General features: G+C 37.2%; 1 protein-coding gene and 2 long non-coding RNA genes across 3 annotated transcripts; 1 reads left to right on the top strand and 2 right to left on the bottom strand.

The window, feature by feature from the left end:
• On the bottom strand, window positions 5989–7982 carry LOC104766926 (3-ketoacyl-CoA synthase 9-like). The gene has a single exon (XM_010490895.2). The coding sequence runs from the start codon at window positions 7699–7701 to the stop codon at window positions 6166–6168; it is 1536 nt and encodes a 511-aa protein (XP_010489197.1). The 5' UTR covers window positions 7702–7982; the 3' UTR covers window positions 5989–6165.
• LOC104766925 lies at window positions 10299–11409 on the top strand. Its single transcript, XR_764152.2, has 3 exons — window positions 10299–10734; window positions 10831–10898; window positions 10998–11409. It is a non-coding gene; the product is annotated as an uncharacterized LOC104766925 (long non-coding RNA).
• LOC104766924 lies at window positions 14275–16368 on the bottom strand. Its single transcript, XR_764151.1, has 2 exons — window positions 16067–16368; window positions 14275–14591 (listed from the first exon to the last, which is right to left on the bottom strand). It is a non-coding gene; the product is annotated as an uncharacterized LOC104766924 (long non-coding RNA).

Here is a 23288-nt window from a genome sequence, read left to right as displayed (position 1 = left end):
CAGTATAGACATTGTCAATCTTCCCACTGAATGTTACCATCAACTGTTCTTGCACCTGAAGGATCTGCTCAAGCATTGCCTCCATCCTACTTTCAGTTGGCTTAGGAGGAGGAGATTGGTAAGAAGAGTTGCCATAGGTCCTGCTGTAACCACTGCTTTGATGCTGCTTCTGATAGTCTTGCTTAGGAATGTAGCCTGTAGAATTAGACTGATAGTTATTGTGCTGGTTGTTTCCACTAAAAGACTTGTTGCCTTGCTGATTTCCAAACTTTTGGCCTTGATTTCCATACACAAAGTTGACATCTTCTTCTACATTCTGTGACTCTGGCTCAAAAATCTCAACATCTTCAGCAAAATGGACTGACATCTTTCCAACAAGAAGGTTATGAACTTGATGTTCATATATTTTACCCTGTTTTCCCTTAATATATTCACATCTTTTGCATCATTTGCTATCCTTTTTGACCATTATTGCATAGTTTTAGGATTGTTCTTGCATTAGAGTGTAGTTGCATTGCATTTGCATCTTTTCTTGCATAAACAGGTGATTTTGGAGCCTAAGGAGCATGGAAGCAATGCTGAGGAGAAGTGAAGCAATCATGAGGAGAAAGCAAAGGAGTTAAGGCTGGAGAACCAAGGTCCGGAGTCCCACTCGACTGCCCACTCGACCAGACACTCGACCGTGTGCTGAGAGGGACTCGACCGAGTGGGAGGAGCACAAGAGGAGCCAACTCGACCGGTCACTCGACCGAGCACCAGGTCGAGTTGGTCGAGCCGCCTGGCTATTTTGTCTTTTAGCGTTTTTAGGGCTTCCACTACTTTTTCTATATAAGGGCTTGTACCTGCAGCCACCAAAAGAGTCCAGCTTTTTAGAGAGTCAAAAACCTAGTTTTTACCTTTTTTAGAATTATTCCTTTTGCACTTTTATTTTCTTAGATCTTGTACTTCTTTTAAAAGGAGAAAAAGACTAAATTCTTCAATATTGTTGGTTTCATAACTTTCTTAATATTGAGAATTTGAGTTTGGTTCTTTCTTCAATATTGTAGATCTTTGATTTATCTTTCTAATGATGCAAGTTTCAGTATTTTCTGGGTTTATGATTTTGATGTTCATCATGTATGCTTGTGAGTAGTTGCTTAGGATCTTGAGGATGGGTTAGGCTGGGTTGTGTTTGAGGTTTGTTTGATTTGGTCAAGCTTGATTGTTGTAGATCTCTTCTAGGCTAGATGTTCTTAATGCTGATCCTATATCTGAGAGGGTAGGATCTGATTTCAAGCCTCTTAGCATCACACCAATGTCTAAGGAGCATAGATAAGGCTAGATCTAGAGACTATCATTAGGCTTGCTAAGAGATTAGAAGTCTTGTTTGATTTTTGACATATTGCTTAATGCCTGCTTGTGTAGATTCTTTACTTTGTGAGAACAAGTCTAGAGATGCATGAGTTTGATTGTTTCTTGCCATGAGAGTGGATTAAACATGTCTTAGAAATATATGTCTAGAGATTAGCTCAAGTTGTTTGAGATTTGTTGGCCAAGTTAGATGACCTCAATCATTAGTCCAGCCCATGAATCCCTCCTCAAGACCTTCCTTGTTTATTGATTTCCTAGCTTAAATCCTGTTGTTTGATCGTTGTTTGATTTGCTTTTGTATTGCTCTGTTTTTCTTGCATTGCTCTGTTTTCCGGATTTGTCCAGCTCGACCCTGCACTCGATCTACACTCGATCGAGTGCTTGCTCGAGTTCATCCCCAGAATTCTTGTTTATGCTTTGTAGTTGTCCTGTCTTGTTTCCTGTTTCATTTTAGTTGCATTTCTGCTGCATTCACTTAGTGTCCTGTTCATTACTTGTCTTGCATTAGTTCATTACTTGCATTATCATAGTTCTATTTCTGTTCTTGGTTCATCATAGCTTTGATTAGTATGTTCTCTTTACATTTAGCATCTATCTTAGTAGTTTTTACTTTCTGCATTTTACATTCTGCAATAGGATTGTTAGTGACAAACATCCTTTACATTTGGCTTGACTTAGACATTTATGCACATCCTGATTGCTTGCAAACTCTCAGATTGGATTGACACCTCTTATACTACAATTGCATAAGGGGAATTGAAACACCTTGCTTTCACCATTGTTCATCATCATATCATTCATTCACATTCCATCACACACACAAGAAAGATATAAGTTTCAGAACTGTATCCAACTTGGCATTCACTGTAGCAAACTGATTTGAATCATACCCTTCATGTGCTCTTTTCCGCTCTAAGTCTGCATTTTTGGTACTCTTGCTTGATGCTAGCCTTTCAATCAACTGTTCAGCTTCATCTGGATACCTTGTCTTGAATTCCCATCACTAGCAGCATCCAAAGCCATCTGATACCTAATCAATACCGCTGAAGAAGATACTAATCAGTTGCACCTCTGAGAACCCATGATGCGGACAGTCTCTCTGATATGCTTTGAACCTCACCCAAGCAGCTTTGTAAGATTCAGCAGGTCATTGTCGAAAGGTGGAGAGCTTAATCCTCAGCTCATCAGACATCGCATCATCATAGAAGTAGTTCAAAAATGCCACCTTGATGTCATTCCAAGTCTTCAGAGATCCAGGTTTGAGTTGCCTTAGCCAATGACAGGCTTCCCCAGCAAGAGAGTAGGGGAAGAGCTTGCAATAGAGATAGTCCTCTGTAACTCCATTAGCTTTTATGCTTGTGACTATATCCTCAAAATGCTCAATATGGTCTAGAGGCTTCTCATGGGGCAAATTTTGGAATGATCTTTGGCCGACAAGAGTGAGGTAGGCAGGCTTCAACTCAAAATCATTCCTGGGGAATGGAAGAGGGACAATTGCGGAGCGGTTCTCATAGAATAAGTCTGGTCTGTTGAAGTCCGCAAGAGTCTTGACAAGCTCTCCATTGTTGTCCCGTCTAGCCTGAAGGTTCTGGTGGTTGTAACCTTCCAAATCCGCACCATTCGCACCAGCTCTGGCATTACGTCGATCGACGCCAATGTTGCGTCGGTCGATGCCGTCTTGGTTGCATCGATCGATGCCGTCATTGCGTTGCTCGACGCCACGTGCATCTGCCTCAACCACGACGAGTTCTTCCTGAATAACTCGTCCTTCAGCATCAAGTTTCTGGCCTTGCTCGTTGTACACATGACCCTCTTGATCCCTCAAAACTCCAGCCTCATCAGGTCTCAATATGAGTATTTTGACCATCTTCACAGACTTGGCTGCTTTTGTGTTTTCATGCTCTAGTTGTCCTAACTCTTGGTTTGTAAGCTTAACAACTGGACCAGTAGGATTTTTTCCTGGTGCTAGGCTTAGGCATGTACCTGAAACACACAAGATAAAAGAAACAAAAGCGTATGAGTAAAATTAAAAAATAAAAAATTTAGACAAAATCAAAGACTTTAATCTAATGGTGAATCAAAAGAGTCCCTGACAACGGCGCCAAAATTTGATATGCTCAAATTGTAATACCCTAATGGTACTAACAGCCTTGCAGTTGTAATACTTTAGGGGTCGAATCCACAGAGACTCTAGATTACACAACAGACTTATTAATTTTTTAATTATGCTAAATCAAAATATTAAATTAAAAACAATGCAGAAACAGAATTAAAAAGTGTTGTAAATTCAAAGGATCAAAGATCTAGGCATAGGGAATTTCTCAGGAAATTACAGATTATTAAATCAATAAATTAATAGGATTCAAGCAATTTAAATCATATCTAAAACTCTAAACTCTTTTGTAAAATAAATCAGTTGTCAATGCAAATATTATCTAAATTTAAAAACAGAAAATCCAAATCTCTTTGTAAAATTCAAGGTTAAAAATCAGCTTTAAAAACAAATTTAGATTGTTCACAAAATTATTAAATCAAATCTCTTTGCAGGAAATAATTTTGCTCATCAAAAGGTTTTATCAGAAAAATCAATTATACTCTCATATCAATTTATTTTCCTAGGTTATTAATTCTAGGTGATCAATCAGGAATTAATATGAAGAACAACCTAAGATGAAGATCACACAAGATAATAAATCCTAAAAATAACAGATCTAATAAACCATAAAAATCCTGTAAAAAACCCTAAACCTAACAAGCAAACTACTCAGACATATTCAATGAAGAACAAATCATAATTCTGAATAATATGCAATAGATATTAAAAGAGTAAATAAGGAGTTTATGAATCTTCTCTCTACAGATGAAATCAGATCCGTCTCTCCAACTGCTCTCAAAAATCTCTCAAGGTTGCAGAAAAATAATACTTTCTAGAAAATAACTTAGGTCTTAACAATGACCATAAAAATCCTAATTATACTCTAAAACACGTCTTGGGCCTTAATTGCAAATAAGGGAAACTTGGGCAAATTTTGTAAATCTTCTAAAGCTTGTGGAAAAAACTTCTGATTGGCTTGTGGCAGCTGCATGGATCGATGCAGAGGTAGCAACGGTCGATGCAGAGGTAGCATCGGTCGATGCATACTCTTGAACTCGTCTCTCACCTTCGTTGATCAGCCTTAATGCTTTGATTATGCTCCAAATCATCATTTTTAGCTCCTTTGTGTTCCATCCGTGCTAATGAGTACCTAAACCTATAAAGACTCAAAAGCAACATAGAAATCAAATCAAAAAACTCAAAAAGACACTTATACCATGGTTAAAAACTACAAAAACCATGATATATCAGCCTCGTTTTTTGCGATGCGTACATTTGTCTCACACGAACTGTACTTTGGATAATGATTAAGAATAAGAGGCTTGTCTTCCTCGATAGACATCTCCTCTAAGGCTTTGTCTAGAGCGGATTCAATTTGTCAAATACAGAGGATCACATACAGAGGATCAGCAGCAATACTGTGCAAAAGCGAAAATAAAGAATCCTTGGTGTCTTGTGGAATTGTGACGATGCAAAATCCAGGAGTTTCAGTTTTGCATCTACGATGCATTCATAGCATTCTTGATTTTGAAAGAACTAAAGAAGCATCACATATCATTTTAGCAAACAAGGTTCATGCAGTCACTTCAAGTTTTGGCATTTTCAATTTTGTTCTTTTATCTTCCTTAAATTTTTTTTATGATGCTAACAATTATCTTCAGCAAAATTATTGTGAGCTAACGAGTAACGAGAGAGGTCTTTCTTATACGTATTTTGTTTCTATTTTTTCTGTAGCAAACATTGATTCATTACCACAGGACCTTTTTAGCCTCTGCGGTAAGACACAACCTTATATGGGTCATCTCAACTACATTATTATATAACTTTTCCCACAAAAAAAATTAGCCTTTTTTGGATTTTTGTTCAAAAATTAGCTTACAATTGCTTTCTATTTTCTAATTAAAAAAAAGAAGAAGATATTTTAGCACTGCTTTCACAAAAGTAGCTTTAATCTTCAAAATATTTTTGGAGCCACAAGTTTGTGCTTGATATGCTTGCTTGGTACACGGGCCCTGGCACTGATGTGTTACTTTTTATAATACCAACCATAAAACCTACTATAATTTAATTCATCCCCTTAATAGTACAAATCTTTTGCGTTTTAAATTTTTGTTTCTGATATGTATCTATAGAGATTTCAATGAATTTCTAGACCCATGGTTTTGGTTTATAAATTGGCATACTAATCTTGTTATTATATATTAGGGAACCTGACCGTCGTTAGTAATGATGATAATGACCCAAGTGACTATATGTTTGAATCGTCATAATGATCATTGTCATAATCGCAACTAGGAGATAGGGACACTAAAAACACATTTGGATCTCGAGATTGCCAGCAAATAATCGACTGTCCTTTTCTTTTTGGAAATGTCGGTTTACTATTGTAAAGATTCCTTTTGCTTGGACACAAATCAAGTCCTAATAATGTGTTTGAGATCAAATCTAGGATTCTAGGTTTGTCAAAGAGCTTTTTTACCTTTGCTTTAACTTTGTTACATGATTCTCATAAAGTACCAATCTTTTTGGTATATATAAAGTTCTACGCAACTGTGTATCGATTCGAGATGCCATAGAACAAAAGGTGAGGGTAATAGTCAAGATGCATCACATTTAAAGAGTACACAAGAACTGAACCATTTTAAAAACAGGAACAAAGAACAATAAACCAGGGCAGAGTCTAACCACGTTTATGACAAACTAATGGTTTTGTAACTGAATCAGAAGTCGAGCTTAACCGGATATCGATCAATGCAATGTTCCCACGGACTACTAACCGAAGGCTTGACATTATGCAGAGCAACCCAAACCGCACTGTTACACTTAAACCCACTTCCAAAAGCAATCTGCCAAACCCGGTTTCCTTTCTTCATCCTTCCTTTAGCCTCAATGTAAGCCAACTCATACCAAATGGAGCTCGAAGAAGTGTTTCCGAACCTGTGCAGTGTCATTCTCGATGCCTCGACATGTGTCTGCGAAAGCTGCAGATTCTTCTCAAGCTCATCAATCACAGCTCTACCACCAGCATGGATACAGAAATGATCAAACGCAAGTTTGAAATCAGGAATGTAAGGCTTCAGCTTAGCATTAAACAACTTCTTCGTAACCAAAGTCATGAAAAACAGAATCTGCTCGCTTATAGGAAGAACCAAAGGACCCAAAGTAGTAATATTCGCCTTAAGCGCTTCCCCAGCTATAGCCATAAGATCTTTCGACAAAGAGACACCAGTCTTCCCATTATCATCTTGTTCTTGGTAAACACAGTTGAAAGCCTTCTCAACAGCTCCTTTATGAGTCCTAACCGTATGAACAAGCTTATACTTAGACCGTCTACGATCTTTACCCTTATTAGACAACAAAATCGCCGAACCACCAACACGAAACAAGCAGTTCGGAATCAACATGGCCTTCTTGTTCCCAAAATACCAATTCTGAGTAATGTTCTCAGTACTAACCACAACAGCATAAGTGTTCCTATGAACTTGCAACATATCTTTAGCTAAATCGATAGAGATAACACCAGCACTACACCCCATCCCACCAAGGTTAAAACTTTTAACATTCCCTCTAAGCTTATACTTGTTAACAATCATAGCTGACAAGGAAGGTGTAGGGTTAAACAAGCTACAGTTGACAACCAAGACACCAATATCCCTAGGGTTAATCTCGGTATTCTCGAAAAGCTTATCGAGTGCAACGAACATTACCTGCTCTGCTTCCTCACGCGCCGCCATCATCGTTGGACGTGGAGGGATACAATGTAAAGCCTCAGGGAGATAAGTCTCTTCTCCTAAACCAGAACGTTCGAGAATCTTTCTCTGAAACTCTAAAGACGACTCATTGAAATCTTCAATCAGCTTAGAGTGATCCATAAACTTCTGATAGTTGACCTGGAGAGTCTCTGGAGGAAGGTAACAAGAGTAATCAACGAGGTAAACGGATCTGGGACGGCTCATGATGTAAACGGTGGAGCCAAAGACAGCTAAAGCAGAGAGGAAGATGAAAGCTACGAGATTGTATTGGAGGTGAAGCCAAATCTGGTAGAGATCTTCAGTTGTTAATCGAGAGATCTCTGTAACCAAAACCGCCATTAAAGGAACCAAACAGAGCTTGAAGAGGTGAGTAATGAGATAATGGTAACCTAGCTTGACGTATTTCATGTTGACGCTTTGTAAGAAATTAGGAAGCTTTGGTCTTTCGTTCTCCGTTCGGATCTGTACGGATCCGCCATTGACGGGCTCGTTAGCAGCTTCCATGGCTTGTGGCTTCCAATAACAAAAAAAAATGTAACCTTTCTGATCGAGAGAAGATGTTTGTGTGTATAACGAACGAGAGATTGAGAGAGAAATGGGTAAGTGGGTTTGATAGGACTTTTGAATCAGTGAAGTGACGCCATTGATGAACACGTATGAAGAAGAGAACAGTTGATCTGTCGAAAACTTGTGTGTGTTTTTAGAGAGAGAAGAACAAAAGTGTTTTTGGTTTTGTATTATTTGGCCTTTTCTTTTAACCTTTTTGTTGTGTGTTTGTGGTTGTGTTTGTGTGTGACTGTGTGTATAAATAGCAGCCAAAAAGGTATAGTATTTTTGTTATTCACGAGTGACATATATCAATGATAAAGAAATGTAAATGTGTGATCTTTGGCTAGAAATTTATTAAGGGTCAAAGTCCAAGTCGGAAGTGAGTATAATAAATTTGCTAACTCAAGTCCTTTTGGGGTATCAAAATCCAAGAAATTAAACACGCATTTACTCAAAACTTTAATGTGAGAGTTTGGTAGTATATAGTCTTTTTCCCCTGTAGTCTTCTAGACACTAGGCTTTGAATGGTAACCAAATAAAGTGGGACATTTTTAATAAAATAACAATCTGCAATAAATACACCAATCACATAATTATACATGATTTGCGGTTTTTGAAAAATTAGAAAAGGAAAACCGTTTTAAATTTTTGTTATGTCTTGTGAAACAAAAAACGCACTGCTTAATGAATACTCTCCATGTTTGGTGCGGAACTAAAATCCGCTTTCTATAAATATATGATTCTGTAATAAATAATAATACATTATTGTAAATAACAAATAAATTATAATAAATTCATCTATCTTATATATTGCAAAAAAGTTAGTAATCAATAAATAAATAAGTTAAACTTTTAATTTAAATAAATTTGGGTATTTAAGGGTCATAAACATATGAAATATTTTTTTCACTAATAAAAAACAGATATTAATTTACAATTATATTAATTACTTATCAACTTACTCATTTCTTCATACAAATTTAATAATAAATATATACATATATATATAAGTGAGCACTATCACCATTTGAACCCAAGAAAATATTCCCCTTCTCTCTCTTATAAACTATAAATAACAAAATGAATAACATTAAATTTACATATGCTATAAATAGCAAATTTTAATAACTTATGAATAATATTTTTAGTTGGGCATAAAAATATGTACATAAGAAATTTGAACAAATTTGGGTATTTAAAGTTCTAAATATCTTTTAAATTACATAAATCATATAAAAGTTTATTCATACAATTATTATTTTTGCTAATTTAATCATACAATTATTATAGTAATTATTACAGTAATAATATATATAACTTTATTATGAACCGCAATTATTTTTTCACCAATCAAAGATTACTCGATACCGCTAATTTTATATAAACCGCACTTGTCCCGCAAATATATTTCTCCCGCATGAACCGCAGTTGAACCGTACCGCACTATCAAATTTTTTGTCTTGCACATCCAAATACGCTGTTACCATTCGGACTAGCCCACTCATATTTGTTTCTTCATATGAATGTGGTGTGCTTTAAAACCAATTTTTTAGTTCGGAGAAACAGGAAATTAATAATTATTTATGACAAATTAAAAGGATAAATATCAATATTGTTTTTTATAAAGTTTATCTACAAACTTTTGTTTTTGCAAAGTATTGTTCATTTAAAATCATATTTAGTTTTTATACTTAATAAAAATATAATATTTGCCATCCGAAAAAATCTACTTGATCAAAAAGAAAGTTATGAATGGGAAGCGAACAGAGGAAGATTTCTCTTTTTCTTGTAAATGTGATTTCAGCTTAGTGAGGATTTGGATGAAATCCATAGCTTTTTATTATCTTTTGTGATTATAAAGCCATCCACTTGAGAACGAGCGCGCTCCATATCCTTTACTCAAAACGTCGAACCCAAAAATAGAACACGTGAATTTTTTTAAGTTCAATTAAACTTGAATAAACTAAAATTTAATAAAATTTGACCAATAATTAAAAATGCAAAATCGAAACAATTGATATGTAGATGATCACTAGAGTCTTGGGCGCACTAGATATTATTCATTACGAACGTTATAAAACACGTGCGAGTATGGAAGTCTCCAATGAAGAAAGTTTTTCCCATCAAAATGCTAACACGATAACCATCGAACATTTTCAATTAACCATTTCTATTAGATTAACATAATTTCTGCATAAAGGCGCTTGCTTAAACCATTCATATTTTAAACGCACCAAACCAGTAACAATATATTTTTATACTCATGCAGTATCTATTGACGAATGACGATTATCCAAGTTTCAAGCATTATCCAGGCTTGTAAATGTGTGGTTTGCGAGGTTACAATTAAAGGAGATAAAGCTGGCAGTTATGGGGGTCAAGTCAAGGTAGGAAGTGGGAAATGTTAATAAATGGTATTAAAACGACTTGAGACAAGAAACTAACACTTTAATAATGTGACTTCTGGTTGAACAGTCTTTGCAAGGATTGCGGCTATTTAATTGCCAAACAATCATAAATTTGTACTATCTGAATGTATGTAGATAATAAAAATCATCATTACAATAAAATAAAAAAGAAGGTGTTTCTCTCCAGAGCATGATATCTAAAACATGAGATAACACCTCAGTAAAAATTTATACCCTATCAAGTTATAACATTAATACAGCTCACATAATTTTACTCTTACGTGAACTAAACAAAAGGGAAACGATAGCGTTTGATCAATGGCTCAATTTCTTCTTCGTCGTCGTGATACCATGGATCGATTGTTCTGCTGAATGCCTTCAGCGCCGTTTATACCATGGTCTGACTCTGTTGCTGATCCTAGCCATGACTCTCTCTACCAATCTGAGCAGATCCGACGATGATGTTAGCCCCATCGATGGTCGATCGGTTATGGTGGATTTCTTCTTCTTCGATCCACCAGAATATGTTCATCAGATCCGACGATGATGGGTTTTTTCTTCTTCTACGTTTCGTTCCCAGGTAACATAAGTTTATTCTTTATGTCTCTTAATTTTGGGGAGTAAGGAATATTTTTAGGCTGTGAATTTGAGATTGTATTGATGTGTTTGAATCTAGAAATTGGAAGAGATCCGAGGGAGAAAAAGATGAGTGCTCCAGTGAAAGAGGAGAGCTATTTTTGTGTGGTAAAAATCTGTGTAACATTTGTAATTCTAGAGATGATAAGGTAATATGTAGAGAACATAATTTTTATTCGATTTTGTGTGTCACATTTTGTTTTCAAGGAACTGAGTGTATTTTAACCGAGTTTTATCGGCTAAGATGACATCAAATTAGACCAGTGGCCGAATTTCAAGTCCTACATCTTAGGAGACGCAACACAGAATGTGTTACTTGTGTAAGTTTTCTTCTCACCGTGGTTCCATATCTAGGTTTATTATGATTTTTAAATTAGTATTTGTTGGTGAAGTTACTTTCGTGTTGTGGACAAGTCAGGCTAGGAGGCCTTTAGCTATTCAACATTTTTTGAAGTTTCTGATCGTTAGATAGTTATAGCCAGAGTTTTGTATTAGACGTTATGTTGATGCAGTTAGTATCTTATAATGTATATTGTGCTCCTAAATATTTTTGTAATCGTGAACTGGCCAGGAGAAGTTGTTTTCTCCAGTAATTAAGTATTGCATATGAACTTGCAAACCGATTATGTCACATGCCTAAAGCAAGCTACGACTGCGAGTCTCCCAGACTCTACATTCTATTTCGGATCATAACCTCTCTTTGAACCTGTAAGGAGTCTCAGTTGATCGAAGGTGTTAAGGTAGAGAGATATATTAGCGCTTGCTAAACCATGAGCTGAGCTTAAGAGTTCAACTTAGATCTGTTTCTTGCTAATTGTTGCACGGATATTTAAGTATCTTCCTAATCTCTCTGTTGCACTAAACCTGCTCTTGAGGTGACCAATCTCTGTAAATTCCAACTAAAGTCGCAGTAGAAGAACAGGTGGTTATGAGAGGCTCATTAAAATCCAAGATTTGTGTGTGGTTATAAAATTCTACATGAGAAAGATTCGCAAGTTCCGTAAACACACTGAACATTTTGAAAATTGTTTTATTAATTTTTCATTCTCTTTAACATTATTATCTTCAGGTTTGAGTTTTTTTTCCTTGGAATATTCTTTGTCTTTTGCTGCTGTTTGCACGGTCTATTCTCACAAACTTATTGTCCTCAAGGTCAGAGACCTTTGTCTTTTCTGAAATACTATTGACAGCATGAGGCCATCGTGTTGAGACCTGGCTATTGTGGTGACAGTGAAGTTGATCAGAAATGGTTTCACCTGAGTGTTTCTGGGTTTGTATAATGCATGTAAAATGGAGACTGTGGCTTGTGTCGGATCTCTGCAAAGTATGCCGAAGAGGAAGATCTGTTGGTGAGGTAAAGGATGAGGAAAAACACAGTAGTCTAGAAGCGGGTCCCGATCAGAATTAACCAACACAACTGATGAACGTTAATAGCAAATTTAGAAGCATATTGGAGAAGCAAATGTGAGCTTGCAACTGATGTCCACTTAAATAATATCTTCTACTTGGTTGAGTTTTATATACATATGATATTTGTTTATAGTTTGAATTCAAGTGTGGATCGCTTAGCAAAGGAACCGGTTATTATGCTTCATACAAACTTTGTATCTTATTTTCATGTCCTGCTTTCACTGTAAACATTCTCCTTACATTGATTGTAAGCAATTAAAAAATAAAGAGGTGCCAGATAACTTTCATTTTGAAAGCTAAGAAATAAAGTTTCATTGTGGAATTAAAAATGCAATTTTAATTTCAATGGAAGATACTTTAATTTTTCAAATATATATCTAATTTTTCGGTTTAATGAAAACCAAACATTTTGGATTAACTATATTAACATCCAAAATATTCAGTATTGTTTTAGTAAGAGAAGAATATAATTTTCAAGTCAAAGAAACAAAAACTTATTTCTTAACATAATAAAATTTAAAATATATGTAAAAACTAAATTTATGAAATAAAAAACTCAAGTATCATATGAAAATAAAATAATACTAAAAATAAAAAATAACCATTAAATTATCAAAAACTTATGAAATTTGATATCAAAGAACATATATATTACATCATGAAATCAGATAAAAATAATAAACCAATCTGGCGGCGTAGCGCGGGTTTAACCTAGTAATAATAATAATTACTAGCTAGTAAGCGTCCTACAAAACAAAATAACTTTATATAAATTTTAAATTTGTAAAAATAAATTAGAACTTTATTTTACATACAGAAAATTAGTGTTTATACAATATTGATGTTAAATCCAAATATCAAATTTTAAATTGATTTTAGTTTGGATTATTGTGCGTATATAACCTAGACGTATCTACTTTAGATCGGGAAACACGTCCCGTCCTATCGTGTCATTCTGTTTTGTCCCGTATTCATCCTAATTTCATTATCTTTGAAATGATTACTCGTTAGACGATTTTGGTGTATATGTGACTATCGCAATCCGTGCCAAGAATAATTAAATTTAAAAATATATGGTTTTTGCAATCAATACATAATAACCAAACACATGCCATAATTTTGTCATGTGTATGCCAAACTAATCAAAATATTTCTCACATTTTGCTTAACGGTGTGAAATCCAAATATTATATTTCATTTTGGATTTAGTTGAATTACTGTACGTATATAACCAAGATGTATCTATTTTGAAATGGGAAACATTTCTTGTACGGCGCTGTTATTAATTTTATGCCCATAACTTTACTCTTTTAAATAATTTCCTACTAGACAATAGTTTTTGAAAAAGTTTGGCTAGATAGTATCTCGTGCTACACAGGCAAAATATTTTTTAGTTAGCTGGAAAATTTATGATATTTTACAATCTACCCATAAAACTCAATTATAACCCTTGTTTGTTGAAATAGTAAGTGACATACATGTATATTTTTTAAATCAATCAAAATACTTCTCACAGTTTGTTTAGTAGTGTTACATCCAAATATTTTATTTTAATTTGATTTTTGTTTGCATTATTGTACGTATATAACCTAGACGTATCTATATTCGAACGGAAAAACCTTCTTGTCCTGTTCCATCTCGTCCCGTGTCATCTTATATCGGATTATAGATTTGTGATAAAAATCAAGTATCGAGTATTCATTTTATAGACGAGTCCCATTATCCAACCCATTACTGGATTCATTAATTTATCCGTAAATATCTGATGAAATAGATAATATAGATGAAATGAACTAGTTTTGTTAGTCCTGAAGCTGTAGTTTTAGAGGTGATGTCTGTGAAGGCTAAGGTTGTAATGGTCACAAGTGTCGGGATGATTGTAAAAATCTCATCTAGTGATCTCTAGTGGGATATGATAGCGTACGTATACATTTCTCTCGTTTTGGACTGTGTTTGGTTTTTATTAATGGGCTTTTATTTCACTTGTCGGTTTATTTATTATTCAAGAGTGGAGGTTTGTCACAAACTTCTTCAGAAACTTTCCAGTTTTCATGATTTCCATTTTCATTAATAATATGTTGAGATTGCCTCTGCTCCCATGCCTTATATTGCTTGCAACTCAAATCCAGATGTTTCTTCAAGTTTGAAGTTCCAGAAGTTGATGCACATCCCAATATTCTTTGATAATGATTACACTTGCATTTGTCCTTCACGAGACTAAATATTTCCAGACAAGGGACCTTGTAACTGGTTCTTTAGGTTGCTTAGGTGGTTTAGAAGTTGCTCCACTCCCTTCTGGAACATCTTTTCTTTTGCCTCGATTAGTAGCAGGAATATCAACTCTTCTTCGGCTTCTTCATTTTTTTGGTTTGGCAATGGTGAAGAATCCATCTAGAAAATAGAAAAAAGAATGAGTGATATGTTAAAACAGACACTAAACAAAGACTAATAAGCTAACACTTTTGCGTTCTCTGAAACAAAGACTAATAAACAAACATATTGCGGTCTCTGAAACTGAAACAGTCTCAAGCTGAGAAGAATGAAACGGATCAGATTCATTGGTACAAATAAACAGTCTCAAGCTAACTATTGCCTCCACTGTTCAATAGTGGTTTAAGATGTTTCCACAGTTTCAGTCAAATCCGTTCTTTATCTCAGGAGAATAGACACTGAAAATGTCTACTTGACACTGAAAAGTAGATCAAATACAGCGAATAATCAGCCTAATTTTAGCACAAAATAATCAATTTTTGATGGTGTTTGCAGTAAGAGAGTGCATGGTCAGCAAATGGAGCGAGCGTGGCTGGAGTTCACTCAACCAACTCCCACCCCCTCAACTCCGCAACACCAAAAAGTCTCTTTATCCTTTGAACAGCACGGTCAAAGGACTTTCATCTATTACACAATAACAACATTTTTGAAAGTCTGAAACTAACAATATATTACTTCAAAGTTCAAATACAGATAACGTGATTGTTTACATTAAAACACAGAAAAAAAATTATAATAAAAGAACGAATACTAGTAGGAAGAAGATGAATTATAATAAAAGAACGAATACTAGTAGGAAGAAGATGAGTTTGGCCCAGCTATAATTTAAATTTTAGGCATGTTAGAGAAATAAGTCGAAAAAAATTGAGAACCACAACACAAGAGTGGTATGGTATGCGTGTAAAGGTTTTAACAATGGCACTTGCAGAGACCACTGCATGCAATTATTGCCTTTCAGCAATTTTATTACTTTTAAGGGTCACTTTTTCCAGCATATATATATATATATATATATAGAAGATTTTTCAATTATTTTTTTATAGCTTCGTATATTGGTTACTTAATTTGGTGGATAATGGAGTTGCTGATGAGGTGTTTGATGGTAATGCTCTTGTTCCATTCGAAACGGAAGCTACGAATCTAAGAGAAGATGCACAAATTTTGAAATCGATTGCAAACCAACCCACTAATTAACTAAAGCTTGTGATACAGAAACTAAAAACGAGGAAGTGAAGATTGATGAAAAAGAGCTTCAAATCGATCGCCATTGATAAAAGTTTTATCATAAAACAAACACATTCTCTAACAACACCAAACTGAGCTTCAACCGACTGAACAAATAATCATACCTCCTGATGAAAAAAAAAAAGTTTCGGAAAGTGATATTATACTCCAACTCTAATACTCGAAACAGAGACCCAAAGCATCTAATAGTCTAACTCTAAGAATAAACTAACACATCGAGATTCTTACATACAGTCTAACTATCAATCAATGAACTAAACCAACATATGCAAATTCTTCTAACAATCAATAGATGAACTAAAGTACTAAACTCCAAATTTTAAACCAAACATCAAGATAAAAAAACTTACCTTTGAATGAGTCTTAGACAACTCAGAAAGCGGAGAGCCGGGAGATGAAGAAAAGAATTTAGAGAATCCAGGTTGAGAGATTGTGAATTGCAAAATTTATCAAGGAAAAAAAAATCTCCCGCAGATATAGGAAGTGGAGAAAAACTGATCAACACACGATTCTTGGCAATCTTAATTTTCGATTTTAATGGGGGGGGGGGGAAGAATACGTAGATATGTACATAGGTTCAGATATAGATATATATGGGTGCTAATTGGGTATCGAGTATTACCCCATCCGAACTGATACACAGAAATATATACATTCAAGATCCAACTAATATATTGTATAGGATCCACCCCCAATCCGAACCGGATTTTTTTGGTTCGGATCCAATACAGATATTTCGGGTCGGGTATTTTGCCCAGGCCTAAGTTTGTGTCCAACTTACATTTACTTAGGTTTTCCTTATTTTAGTTCTAAGCATGTTACCCTAGCTATCATAGGAAGTATAAATAGGATTTTTATGTCTCCTTCAAGAGACGGCTTTGGTATTTTAATAAACTCAGAAGAATTATTCTTCTTTTCTTCGCATATTTCTTTTTCCACAAGTCATCAAGTTCTTAGCACGAGCATCTTATCCCTTCATTGAATTGTTTCTTCTCTTTAATTGCACAACTTGACTACTCGTTACCGTGATATATTCTACTGCACTAGTTAGTATCAGATTCGAATCGATCCACACCATGCCTCCGAATAAGAGTCTTCAATAACAACATGAAGAGCAACTCAGACGTGATGCGTAACATGTTTGCCGAGTTTCAAAAAAATATGCGTGAAGAGTTATGCAGTTCTGTTGGGTCAACGGTTCGCAACGTGCTTGCAAAACAACATCCTCCTGTCTTGCCTCATCGTGCAAAAGCAGTCTACAAGGAAGATGTCAATGGTGATATCAATCCGTTTAATGACATGAGCAGCAGAATCCGCATCGTGCAGTTATCGTAGCACCAGCTTTTGATAAACGCAGATGGGAAGCTGGTTTCAAACTTGATCTTCTAGAGTTTTCTGGAAGCTTCCAACCCGAAGAATTGTTAGATTGGATAACTACAGAATAGCCCCTCAATTTTAAGAATGTGCCTAGTGATATGCGTGTTCCCCTTGTTTCTACTCGCTTATGAGGTTGTGCCTATGCTTGGTGGCAGCAGACCAAAACGCAGCATGAATGTGATGGAAAAGAGTGTATTGCGTCTTGGTAGCAGTTAAATAGAGGATACATAAAGTGTTTCTTCCTTTTAACTACTCAAGAATGATCTACACACGTCTTCAAAATTTGAGGCAGGGGTCTTATTCTGTTGGCAACTATGCAATAGACTTTCTCTCCTTGTTGACGAGAAACAATTTGCTTGAAATAAAGGATCAACTAGTTTCACGCTTAATTGGAGGTGTACGACAACAACTTCAAAATATGTTGCTCCAGTTTAGTCCTTCGTATGTCTCTGAAGTGCATCAGAGAGCCTTACTTATTGAGCAGTCCATGCGTGGGGTTACTTATTCTTGGTCCTCATTGGGATATTCTTATTGTAATCAGTCTGACTTACCGAGAGCAGCTGATTCTGTTTCTGATCAGGGGGTCATCCACGTTTGCTGGACAGGGGAGTTTCTCAACCTACAAATACAAGAGCCTCATCCTCTAACTGTTTTAATTGTGGGGAACATGGACACCGTCAGTCTAAGTGTCTTAAAGCTGGTCGTCGAGGGTTGTATGTGTAACGCCCCGACCGCCACCTCATGGGCCCTATTTCTAATCCCAGTCCATGGGCCCACATTCCTTAATGAGCCTCACGTCCTCTCACAAGGCCCGAGAGTCCATCTCTATCCGACGGTCGGTTTCCTACGTCCGGGAGGCTTTAAAGACTTGTTACCGTTCCTACAAATCATCACATGATCTTTCCCTGTGTTTTATCCTCACTCGCACAGTTCCGACAGTCACTTCCGAGAAAGTCACCCATCCTAAAACTACTACAACATAAGCACGCTTAACTGTGGAGTTCTCTCAGGACCCTTGACTGAAAAGATAAGTCCACTTTGGTGACATAGGTGGCCAAATCAATTCTTTTAAACCTCTCGCAAGTCTTAGAAACCGGGGTGTTATCACAGGTCGCAACGTCCTCGTTGCGCACCAAGATCGTCACCCCTTGACAGTGTGAGTCCACTCGACTGAGTTCGGCTATGATATCACTGGAAACGACCCAACCACAATCTCTCAGTGTGCCCCATGTCCAATCCCAGTATATGGGCCCACCTTTCTTAATGGGTTTCACGTCCTCTCACTAGGCTCGTGAACCCATCAATATCTGACGGCCGGTTTGCTCCGTCCGAGAGGCTTTAAAAACTTGTTATCGTCCCTACAAATCACCACATGATATTTCCCTGTGTTTTGTCCTCACTCGCACAGTTCCGACAGTCACTTCCAGGAAGGTCACCCATCCTGAGACTACTCTAGCATAAGCACGCTTAACTGTGGAGTTCTCTCAGAACCCTTGACTGAAATGATAAGTGCACTTTGGTAACATAGGCGGCCAAATCAATTCTTTTAAACCTCTCCGCAAGTCTCTAAAACCGAGATGTCACAATATGGAGATGAGGAGCCTATTTATGATGATTATAGGGATGATACTGAAGCTCCTATATGTGATGAACAAGTGGCTGGAGATACAGGGGTGTCATTGGTGATTTGTCGTAATTTTCTAGCGCCACATGTACTTGATGAATCTTGGCTTCGAACTAACATATTTCATTCCTCTTGTACCATTAGCGGCAAGGTTTGTCGTTTTATTATCGATTCAGGGAGTTGTACGAAAGTTGTTGTCGTGGCTTCGAAGCTCTTTTATCTCTTGGAATTGTCGTGCAACGTTCTCTGTGGGCACTAGCTACAGAGATTTGGTTTGCTGTGATGTTATTCTGATGGATGCTTGTCATCTCTTATTGGGGCGTCCTTGGCAGTATGATCGACGCACTTCTCATGATGGTTTTGCCAGTACGTCCACTTTTCTTTATGAGAAAAAATGTATTACGCTTCTGCCTACTCAAGACGTGTCAGCTCCCGTTATATCAAGTTCGGAAATTACTCCTCCACAACTAGTGATTACCGCAACAAGTCCGATTTCTTGTCAAAGTCCTAGATGCTAAGTGAATTATAATCTGCTGATGTGGTGTTTGCTTTGTTGCCAATGACTTTAACAAGCTTAACCCCACATACCATTCCTCAAGCATTTAGGTCGCTTCTTGCTGAATTTTGTGATGTTTTTCCAGATGATCTTCCCACAGATTTACCTCCGCTTCGCGATATACAGCATTACAGAATGAGTCTGATGGAACATGATGAGTTACGCAAACAAGTTGAAGATCTGTTAGCTAAGGGCCATGTGCGTGAAAGTCTTAGCCCTTGCGCTGTTCCGGCTTTGTTAATTCCTAATAAAGATGGGACGTGGCGCATATGTTTGGACAGCCGTGTGATCAACAAGATAACAATCTGTTATCGATTGTTGATTCACGATTAGATGATTTATTGGATCAAATTGACATTGCTTCTAATTTTCCAAGCTGGATCTAAAGATTGGCTATCATCAAATTCGCATTCGCCGAGGAGATGAGTGGAAGACCACATTTAAGACACATGAAGGCCTATTTGAGTGGGTTATTATGCGTTTTGGCTTATATAATGCTCCGAGTACATTCATGTGCATCAACAATCAGGCACTTTGTCCTTTTATAAGCAAGTTTGTGGTAGTTTATTTTGATGATAAATTGATCTTTAACTCTTCTATGGAAGATCATATGTCACACTTGTGTGATGTCTTGTTGGTATTCCGACGTGATAAGTTTTATGCAGCCTCAAAAAAGTGTATGTTTGGCGTGGATCAAGTTCTTTTCCTTGGCTATGTTGTATCTACTCATGGTTTATCAGAGGATCCCACTGTGACACCTCGGTTTCAGAGACTTGCAGAGAGGTTTAAACGAATTGATTTGGCCACCTATGTCACCAAAGTGCACTTATCTTTTCGGTCAAAGGTCCTCAAAGAACTTCACAGTTAAGCGTGCTTATGCTGGAGTAGTCTCAGGATGGATGATCTTCCGGGAAGTGACTGTCGGAACTATGCGAGTGAGGACAAAACGCATGAAAAGATCATGTGGGAATTTCTAGGAGCGGTAACAAGTCTTTAAAGCCTCCCAGACCTAGCAAACGGACCGTCAGATATGGATGGACTCACAAGACTAGTGAGAGGACGTGAGACCCATTAAGAAAAATGGACCCATGGACTGGGATTGGACATAGGGCCCACTAATAGGTGGCAGTTAAGGTGCTACAAGTGGCATCAGAGCCAAACCTAGATGAGTGTGGAGTCGAGTGAGCTCACACTGTCGAGGGTGACGGTCTTGCTGCGCAACGAGGACGTTGTGATCTGTTAGTGGGGGTGAATTGTGTTACCCCGGTTTTAGAGAATTGTGAAGAGATTTAAAAGAATTGATTTGGCCACCTTTGTCACCAAAGTGCACTTATCTTTTCGGTCAAAAGTCCTGAGAGAACTCCACAGTTAAGTGTGCTTATGCTGGAGTAGTCTCAGGATGGGTGACCTTCCGGGAAGTGGCTGTCGGAACTGTACGAATGAGGACAAAACACAGGAAAAGATCATGTGATGATTTGTAGGGACGATAACAAGTTTTTAAATCCTCCCGGATGTAGCAAACCGACTGTTGGATATTGATGGGCTCACGGGCCTAGTGAGAGGACAAGAGGCCCATTAAGTAAAGTGGATCCATGGACTGGAATTGGACATGGAGCCCACTAAAAGGTGGCAGTCGGGGTGATACACCCGCAAAAGTGGATGCAATCCATTCTTGGCCAACTTCGCGTTCAGTCTCTGATCTTCGTAGTTTTCATGGTTTGGCATCATTTTCTTGAACATTTGTTGTTCATTTTAGCAGTATCATGTCTCCCATCACCGACTACCTTAAGAAAGCATTGTTTCAGTGGTCTGAAAATGCTGATCATGCTTTTACTGTTATTAAGTCTATGCTTACTTTATCTCCGGTTTTAGCTTGATCAAATTTCACGGTTCTTTTGAAGTTCATTGCGATGCATCAAAGACTGGTATAGGCGCTGTTTTGAGTCAACATGTCAAGCCAATTGCATTTTTAGCGAGAAAATTGTGGGTGGTTGTGGTCGATACAATACTTATGATGTTGAGTTGTATGTTGTGGTTCAGGAAATAAAACATTGGCGGCATTATCTCTTTCGTTCTCTTTACAGACCATGATTCTTTAAAACATATGGGTTCTCAAGAAAAAGTTTCGGCTCGACACGCGTCTTGGTTTGCTTACCTTCAACAGTTTACGTTTGTTATCAAACATAAGGCAGGAACTCTAAACAAAGTTGTTGATGCTCTTAGCCGTCATCACACTCTCCTGACAACACTACATGTGTCCGTTCCAGGTTTCTCTATTTTACTTGAGTTATATCCAATAGATGCATTCTACAGAAAAATGTGGCGTGAGATTCGTGTTGGGTTGAGTTCCGAGTATTTTGTGTTTGATGGCTTTTTGTTTCGAGGGAATAAGTTAGGTCTACCTGAATGTAGTCTCCGATTGCAAGTAATTAAAGAACTTCATGGTGAAGGTAGAGATAGAACGGTTCAGCTTGTCATGGGTTCTTATTTCTGGCCAACAATTTGGCGTGACGTTGAACGTTATGTACTCTTGCATTATGGTGTGTGTCAAGCTGCAAAGGGACATGCTTCAAACGCAGGACTCTATATGCCTTTTCCAGTATCAACGCAGGACTCTATATGCCTTTTCCAATATCAACGCAGTCGTGGACAGATATAAGCATGGATTTTGTTCTTGGTCTTCCTTGAACACAACATGATACTAAAATAGTCCACTTTGTGGCTTGCAAAAAGACTACAGACACATTAAAGGTTGCTATTTTGTTCTTTCGTGAAGTCTACAAGCTGCATGGATTGCCTTTCTCTATTGTGTCTGATCGTGATTCACGGTTTCTTAGTCATTTTTGGAGATCTTTATGGCGAATGTTGCGTACTAGCATAGACATGAATTCTGCGTAACATCCTCAAACTGATGGTCTGACTAAAGTCACAAACCATGCTCTCAGGGATCTTCTACGGTGTTTGGTCGGTGATAACATTTGCTCATGGGACAACGTTTTGTGTCAGGCTGAGTTTGCTCATAATCATGTTGTGAATCGTTCTACTGGCTTCAACCTGTTTCGCATTGTCTATGGTTTGATTCCTCTTAGCACTCTCGACTTGAACATTGCACCAGATCGTACTCATGGCCATGCCAGAGCATGTGATTTGGTTGAAGAATTTGTTGAGCTTCATCGTCAAGTTAGATCCAACTTAGAAGTTGCAAGTGAAAAGTATAAGACAAGTGCGGATCTGCATCGTCGGGATCTTCAGTTTAAGGTGGGAGATAAAGTGTGGGCTGTCCTTACTAAATGTAACACCCGCTAACAAAATAATCGGTTTTGGGGGTGGGTGTCGATACACCAACAATTTATAGTCCGACCGGTTTATTTTAAATCGTCAAATTGGAGCGGTTTGGTTTACGTAGAATCCTAAATTGGGGTTTATAAGTGAGAAATCGACCTGAGGATTTCGGGAAAGCCACTTTCTGCCGTTCCAGGGAGAAAACAGAGAGAAAGGATAAAAGAGAGTGTTCTTGTTGGAGATTCTTGGTGTTGTTTGTGAGATCTGTCCTTCTGGAGTGGAGATCTGGTGCTAGGAACGAAGGAGGAACTTTCTAAAGGGTTGGATTCGTCGGTTCTGGTTAGAAACTTCCTGCGAAAGAGGTGAGTGCATGACCATGGCTGATATAAGCTTGAGATCTCTTTTGTTTTGCTTGTTTTATGTTGTTTGTGGTGTTTTTCTTGCTTGTTTATTTGGACTTTTGGCTTTGAGCAAAACTTGTCTGCGGAGTCGGTATCGATTGACACCAAGGTATTGACGGTGCGGATACTTGGCAAGTGTGAGTACTAGGATTTCTAGGTCGAGGAGGGGTGTCGATCGACACTGAAGAGCAATGTCGGTCGACACCAAGGAGCAGTTTCCATTTTATTTCTTCTTTATATTATGAGATTTTTGTCTATTTTATTAATTCCTCTTATTATGGGATTTTTACCATTTTATTTATTTCCTCTATTAGGAGATTCCCCTCTCCCCC

Source organism: Camelina sativa, chromosome 19, assembly GCF_000633955.1.
Source record: "Camelina sativa cultivar DH55 chromosome 19, Cs, whole genome shotgun sequence".
Classification (NCBI taxonomy): domain Eukaryota; kingdom Viridiplantae; phylum Streptophyta; class Magnoliopsida; order Brassicales; family Brassicaceae; genus Camelina; species Camelina sativa.
Note: the sequence above shows the minus strand (reverse complement) of the source record. Positions and strands in the feature narration are given on the sequence as shown.

What these genes read in the sequence shown, in the direction of transcription:
- LOC104766926 (XM_010490895.2), bottom strand. Translation starts at nt 7,701, where the DNA reads ATGGAAGCTGCTAACGAGCCCGTCAATGGCGGATCCGTACAGATCCGA.